Source organism: Diabrotica undecimpunctata, chromosome 2 (genome assembly GCF_040954645.1).
Source record: "Diabrotica undecimpunctata isolate CICGRU chromosome 2, icDiaUnde3, whole genome shotgun sequence".
In the NCBI taxonomy this organism is placed as follows: domain Eukaryota; kingdom Metazoa; phylum Arthropoda; class Insecta; order Coleoptera; family Chrysomelidae; genus Diabrotica; species Diabrotica undecimpunctata.
Genome location: NC_092804.1, coordinates 18,662,208 through 18,670,070, shown reverse-complemented (window position 1 = coordinate 18,670,070; position 7,863 = coordinate 18,662,208). Strand labels below are relative to the sequence as shown.

The following is a 7,863-nucleotide window of genomic DNA, read 5'->3' as shown; positions in this document are numbered from 1 at the left end:
TCCTGGTAAAAATGACATATGCATAGAAATGATCAAGTGTGGTGGAGAACAACTACAAAGGCCCGCATATGCCCTCTGTATAAAAAAGGAGACAAACTAAAGTGTGACAACTGTAGAGGTATAGCCTTACTAGACACGGTATACAAAATCTTGGCAAGAATATTGAGAAATAAACTAAATTGCTATACGCAAACAATCCTACATGAGTATCAGGCCGGCTTTAGAAAGTACAGATCTACTGTAGACCAAATCTTCTCATTAAAGGAGATACAAACGACTTGTTATGAAGGTAAAGTTCCCCCTCCATATTTTGTTTGTGGATTTTAGACAAGCATATGATAGAGTCGATAGGGTCAAAATGTATCGAACAATGGAAAATTTTGGGTATACCAAAGAAACTGATCCGGCTAGTTAAAATGACACTAAATAGTTCTATTGCTTGGCAGGGTCACATATCAGATCAATTTACGGTTGCAAAAGGCTTGAGACAGGGAGATCCTTTATCCACTATATTATTCAACTTAGTGTTAGAAACTGTAATCAGAAAATGCAGCATGAAGGTGGAAGAAACGATCATGAAAAATGAGCAACAGTGCTTGGCATTTGCTGACGATCTAACGATCCTAGCAAAAACCGAGAAAGAATTAAGAAGAGTTTTGAAGAAAATCATTAAAGAAACACAGAATTTCGGATTGGAACTAAATGAAGATAAAACCTAATATATGATCATGGGAGGGACAGAAGGGAAAAAAGAAGACTTTAGTGTGATGTCTGTAAGTGGCAAAAGCTATAGTTTTAAAAGGGTGGACAAATTTGAATACTTGGGTGTAGTTTTCGATGAAAATGTAAAAGAGAAATGGGAGCTCGAAGCCAGAATAGCAAAAGGGAATAAAAAATTAGGTAGTTTAAGAGCCCTACTGAACTCAAAATAAGTTTCTAGACAAGGTAAACTCAGAATATATAAAACAGTAATTCGACCCACAGTAACATATGCCGGTGAGACATGGACATTAAATAAGAAGGAAGAGAAAGATGGAAAGATCTCTGGAGAGATGGGAAAGGAAAATATTGAGACGCGTATTCGGAGGATGTAAGACAGAAGATGGTTGAGAGAAAAGAACCAACAATGAATTAATGGCTTTATACAAAGAACCTACCATAGTAATAACCAGAAAACTAATCGGCCCCAAAAGAAGAGGTAGACCCAGAACGAGGTGGATTAGTAAAGTGGAGGAAGACCTTAAACACGTGAAGGTGAGGGACTGGAAAAGAAAAGCACAAAATAGAAGCGAATGGAGAAATATTGTCGACCAGGTCCTTCAGAGAAGTTAAGAATGTTGTATATACATATTTAAGTTAAAGTTTTGTTTAAAATAATTGTAATTAGTTAATATTAGGATTATGTTTTAAAAAAATGACCTAGGCCTTAACGGCCTGTTGTGTGTAAAAATAAATAATAAATAAAATAATAATTTTTTTTTGTAAATTAATTTTGAACTCCTTGATAAGACTTTTTTTCCTAATTTAGTGGTTATTGATTACATTATTCTGCTCGGGGGACATTTTTTTAATAATCAATAATAAAATATGTTTTAAATTCTTGTATTATATAAAAACAAAGAGCTGTCTGCGGTACAAATTAAAAATTTATAACAATTCCTATGCGTGACATAATCATCTAATAGTTTTTTAAATAGTTAATAATAAATGGAAATTGATATTATATTAACTGCATAAAAATTTCAATAAATGACTTGGTAACTTTGTAAGAATTAACTGTAAGCTTTAAATTTATTAAATACACTGATAAGTAAGACAAAACGAAACAATAAAAGCTTAATAAAATATCCGCCCTAGTTTCTAATAGTTTTTAAAGTAAAATTGGAGGTATTATACAATGGTATTAAAAAATAAACAAGTATATACAGAGACCTTATTCAAAACTAGAGAAAATATCAAAATAACCCCACCAAACTATGATTTTAAACTATTGAACTCGTATATTAGTATGGGCAAGTATTTCGGTGTATTTTATTATGTTTCCGGTGAGGGTTCCATGCAGACTAGCAGCCCTTATTTAAAATTAATAAGTATCACCATACTAGCAGGAATATTGGCCATATCCTACAACTCCTTTAAAGCCCAATCTCTGTTGAACACGGGCCTACGTCCAACCCTTAGTGGTATGGCCGTTGTTTTGATTATTTGTGAGACACTATTTCTTTCATATACTTTAGTATATTTAATGTTAAAAAAACAAAGATATTGGAAGAAATTATATGAAAAAATATATACTTTCGAGAGCATACTGAACACTTGCGAGTATTTTGGAAATGAGAGCATGTTTCGGGTTGGAATTAAAATGGTTCTAGTTTTCCTAGCCGTACCACATTCGCTTTTCAGGTAACGAAGTATTTTTTTATAATATTTAAGTCAGTTTTCCTGGTTCAGTTTTTCTTTTATTTATTTTTTTAAATTAATCATATAGGTATTTCGGACAACTACTACACAAGTCTGTAGAAGTTTAGACGAATCTGCTTTATATAAACTTTCTTTTAACACCCGATAGACCTTTTCTGTGGTCTGGGTTTGACTTGATACAAGTGCCTAGGACAAAGGGTTAATCATTAGGGACAAAGACAGAATTCGAGGCCGGAATCGTTCCTCTACTGGTTCTCTTTTTATTTTTTTTATTTTTATTTTTGGGCTCAGAATACTCATGCATCTTTGAGTCCTCTTCCGGGTCATCTATTTTATCTTTTGTTTCTGTATCCATTTTTTTCAACAACTTAGGACAAAATTTCATTATGAAGAAGGAAGAAATTCTATCAACTGTGCTAAGATCATAATCCTCCAAAGTTGGCTAGCTCTCATAGACATCGCTTAGAGACCACTTGTCCTTCTTTACCGTTTCTCCCATGGTACGATCACGTTACACTAGGGATTGGTAATATTAGTAGCGCAAAAGTCGCAGGACAAATTTCCAACAGTTTTGTCTGGTGATTCTGGTGCAATTATTTAACAATATAAGGTTGGTTACTACTTGAAATCTCTTTTGTTTTTTGTTTGTCGGTTTGTTTTGTTTGTTTCTGACTTCTATTCTAAATGGACCAAGAACTCCCTCAACTCCCTCAAGTACTCCAGTCGTTTTGATACTTTCCCGTTGAAGTTTTCTATGAGCAAAGTTTGACTCCATCCTGAAACTGCAAGGACTGTATTAACGTTCTCGAAAAATTGGTCTATTTCTTCTTAACTTACTGAAAATATGTGTGGATATACTTGGATAATTTTTATTTTAAGTTTGGTGTTTAGACAAAGTATTAAGTATCCTACTCGCTTGGCAACGCTTGCAATGCTTATAATTTCTGGTGCATATTTTTTATTCATCAAGAGACCCACACCACCCATGGAGTTGTCGGTTATACCCATATGATAGATAATATGTCCTGACTTAAGTGTAATCCATTTTCTTTTGACGTAGTTTTAATATAGTTTCTGTTTGACATAGTTTTATTTCTGTTTTTTGTTTATTTTTTCGTTGTTACTTCTAGTGAGATAGTTTATATTTTTAACTTTTTTATTATGGATAACCAATTTGTGGTATTTGTTTGATCATCTGATGATTAAGTAAGTTTTTATGTAATAAATACGATACGATTCACTGCATTAAAATACATTTTTACTTACACAATTTATTTTGACTAGGACTACTTGTGCTCGACTGTGCAGTAGCATCCAGCCACTTCCAATCGATGTGAAAATTTTACCAACCTAACGTAAATTAATTATTATTGTTACCTGTCATTTGGGACTCAGTTGAATGAATATACCATAGTATGCGGTCGGTAAGCATAGTATTGATATTGCTTGAGAATGATAGTTGTCATTCTCAAGCATAATATCAGTAACATATTTGTAGTGAAGTTCCCTTACTTTATGTCGTGTTGGGTCATGTACTGCGATAATTGCATGATCTAAAATAGTTCTATTAGACTGATTCTGAAAATTAATTATTTAATTAACAACTTGTTTTTCCAACTTCTTACCTTTATCCCAAGTTCATTTTCCTCGGTAAGATACAGTGGTAATACTGTTATTTCTAGTAAGCAACGTATGCGTTTCTATATGCTTTTATAAGAATTGTGGGCATGTAAGAAGAACAGATCATACAAGGTGGATAGCAAAGATTTCGGATTGGAGCCCAATAGGAAGGAGGAAAAGAGGTAGACCCCGAAGATCATGGAGGGATGAAGTGGACGAGGCCATGGAAAGACGAGACCTTAGAGATGGAGAATGGCAGAACAGAAAGGACTGGAGACGTTGGCTGAAAGAAGGATGGTGGCGACAGCTGTAAAAATTTTTATATAGATAGATAGATATAAGAATTGCTTTTAATTACTAAGTGTAAAGCATGTTCAACGTATTTCATAAATACCCCCAATTATTTTCTCCCAATTTTTTTACTACGCCCATTTCTAACAAATCCAAGGAACGTGTCACGCCTCGATTTCTTAATTACTAAAAGTGGCGTTTTGTTAATTTAAAAAATACACATTTCCTAAACCCTTTTAAGTTACATACTGCTGTGCTTTCTCTAAATGTCTAGTTTAAAAAAAAGTACCGTTGACTCGAAATGATTCCATGTGCGTCACCCATATTTAGGCTTGTTCTCGCATACAAATCAACATTTTCCGTCTTTATAGCCATCTAAGCCTTAACTACGTGGGTGGATTGATATAAAACTAGCCTTTGATAGAAAAAATAAGTTTTTTAGAATTAAATCGATTTATTTCTCAACACAGTCCCCTTTTAGCTCGATACACTTAGTAAGACGATGTTCCAATTTTTTTTATCCCATCCGAATAGTACTTTTGCTCGAGCTCTTCAAAATAGGCCGAAGTTTCAGCGACGACTTCATCATTTGTTGCGAAACGGTGTCCTCTGAGCCATTTTTTTAGGTTTGAAAACAGGAAAAAATCACTGGCGGCAAGTTCTGGGGAATACGGTGGGTGTTCAACCAATTCATAGCCCAGTTCTTGTAATTTTATTATGGCGACGGCCGATGGGTAAGCCGGTGCATTGTCTTGGTGAATGAGCACTTTTTTGCGTTCCAAACCGGGGCGTTTTCGACGCAATTCGGCATCGAATCGATCCAATAATGCTGCGTAGTACTCACCACTGATTGTTTTTCCTTTTTCCAAGTGTCGATATGGATGATGCCCTTCGCATCCCAGAAAAGAGTCGTTGCTAACGAAGGTGCAACCTCACCATAAACTTCGTCCAGGTCGGCTTTGATTTGCACATTCGTTTTACCCTTTTTGTGGAGGAACGTAATCACCGAACGATACTCGACTTTTTCCATTTCTCCCAAAAAACATAACCCCAAAAAACCAAACGCCTGTTAAAATTTTGACAGAAGTCATGTCATGAATGGCAAATGTCAACTCATCGTCTAACTTTACTTATATTATTCACCTATATTATAACTGTTTTGATTTGGTTTGACTTGGTGTCTTGCCACTAACTGTCACTGCTTAACTGTCGTCTTACCGCTGCTGTGTTACCTTACTTTTGTCTCATTGTGGTCCTGCGTTGTTCTGTTGGCACAGCGTCCAGATTCCTTGATGGCTGAAGTTGACTATCCAAATTTTGTAGTTCTTATGCTAGTTTGCAACACCGAATCTTATCTTTACCTGCTGAGGCCACGAGATAATTGTATGAAAACCGTCCAAACCAAACCGCAGGTATGCACCACTGTATTCTGTAAGTATTTTACAACCAGTACAACCAAAAGCCGAAAGTTTTATGATACGAGACACTACCAACTCAAGTTTAGTGAATTATCGTCTTATAATAGTTTATTTTTCTATTTGATAACAGACAATTGATATTATAAGTATGGTAATAAGTAGTCGAAGAATAATTGTTAATAACATTTACTGTATAGAGATATATATATTTTTGTCTTATTTATTAGTAATACTATAACTTTTGTTAATTACAATAATTTTTTGTGAAGTACCTATACAAGAATTTTGAACATCAAAAATGAACGTTTATTTCTTTTATTTTATAACGTTTATTCGTTTTATCCATTTAAATATCATTTTTAATAATATCTCTTTCGTCTGTCGTATCGCGACCTAGACACCTCTACCAAACTGATGCCCGGACATTGTCAACATAAACATGTTACCAACAGTTAGAGCATTTACCATCTTCCATTAGGCACACTCCTCCACAGCCCAACTGTGGTAGCTGTTTACACAATACACGTGGCTCCCACTAGTGGGACCTGAAACCTTCCTTTTGATTTTTGTTCTATTATTGGTTTGTTCGGTCTATTATTATTAGTAAAGTTAATATTTACGAGTAATATAATATTTTTCATTTTTCAGCTTGTATTACTTTGCAACTAGTAACTCCTATGCAGCTGCACCTCTTGTTATATCTTTAAGAGGTATTACCACCTTATATATGATCGTTATAATAACTTTCTACTTGATTTTAACAAATTGGTTAAATAATCGCTACGAATTTATGATTAAATACTTAAAAACAACACTGAAGAGGAAACAACATTTATTGGTGATCCGGAAAGTCATAGTGGCTTACAAAATAGCCGAGTCAGTAGTGGAAACAACTAATCATCTATTTGGAAGCATTTTGTTTATTAATTTGACTATTAGTGTTTTGCACATCCTGCATTATTTCGTACTAGCATTGGATTTGTCCGATATACCCACAGCGCAAAAACTGATCAATTACACTGCACCGATTAAAAATGCGGTAATAACTATTTTTGTAATCGATATAATAAGTCATTACTTACTATGATTGACTTTCTGTTTCAGATATTTCTGCTTTCTCTTATAATGTCCTGTAACTCTGTGGAAGTTAATGGAAAATCGTTCATTAAAACTTGTTATCTTCTTCATGAAACTGTGGAAGAAGACGAAGAAAAAGATCACTTGTTACTGTTAGCTAAGTACGCAGATCTTTGGCGTCCAATTTTTTCTGCTGCTGGATTCTACGATGTTAACCAGTCAAGCTTGTCTTCTATTTTTTCTGCACTTATAACGTATTTGGTTATTATCATACAGTTTAATATGGTTCTTTAAATCAGATTATGTTTTAGTGAATAAATAATGTAATAGAACTATCCGTTAGATGTTATATTATCATAAGTATCATTTGTGTAGGTATATGTGTTCGAATTTATTTATTCTTGGTACCAGATTCGTACTTGAGAAAAACTACAAAGAAATCCAAAATTAAAATAGACAGAAAATTCAAAATGCAAAAAAAACATGAAACTTAATGTAGAAGAGTGAAAAAACTAACAGGAAAACAAAAACCAAATAAACCTTTTAATTATTTAGACGCAACCTTTTATTATTCTACCAATGAAAAAGTACTATGGAGGATGAACAAAACCGTGGATTTGGTCAACATCGTGAAGGGCGGTAAGCTGTAGTACTTGAGACATATTATAATGAGAATCAAAGCAGATATGAGCTGCTTCAATGTATTTTGGAAGGTAAAATTAAGGGGAAAAGGGCCCCAGGACGAAGAAGAATATCCTGGCTTGTTAATCTGAGAGCATGGTATAGAAAGACCTTAACACAGTTATTCCGTATAGCAACCAACAAAGTCATCATAGCCAGAATGATCGCCAACGTTAGGAACGGACAGGCACCCTAAGAAGAACCTTTTATTTGTCACTTTTTATCGTTTAACTTTCAGAAATCTGTTTAGTCTAAAATCCATTATAACTAGATTGTGATCGCTATGAATGTCAGCTCTATCATACGTTATAGTAGATTTTATGTAAATACTTCTTAAAGTTATGGTCGAGCAAAA

General features: G+C 34.1%; 1 protein-coding gene across 1 annotated transcript; it reads left to right on the top strand.

The window, feature by feature from the left end:
* The first annotated feature begins 2,008 nt into the window (after positions 1–2,008).
* LOC140433625 (uncharacterized) lies at positions 2,009–7,121 on the top strand. The gene is made up of 3 exons (XM_072521607.1): positions 2,009–2,403; positions 6,399–6,789; positions 6,855–7,121. Exons 1-3 carry the CDS (start codon positions 2,009–2,011, stop codon positions 7,119–7,121), a joined length of 1,053 nt encoding a protein of 350 aa, XP_072377708.1.
* Positions 7,122–7,863: the final 742 nt, after the last annotated feature.

Coding starts and splice junctions, on each gene's coding strand:
- LOC140433625 (XM_072521607.1), top strand. CDS start 2,009: ATGGGCAAGTATTTCGGTGTATTTTATTATGTTTCCGGTGAGGGTTCC. Junction 2,404..6,398: donor GTACCACATTCGCTTTTCAG/GTAACGAAGTAT, acceptor TTCATTTTTCAG/CTTGTATTACTTTGCAACTA. Junction 6,790..6,854: donor CTGCACCGATTAAAAATGCG/GTAATAACTATT, acceptor TTTCTGTTTCAG/ATATTTCTGCTTTCTCTTAT.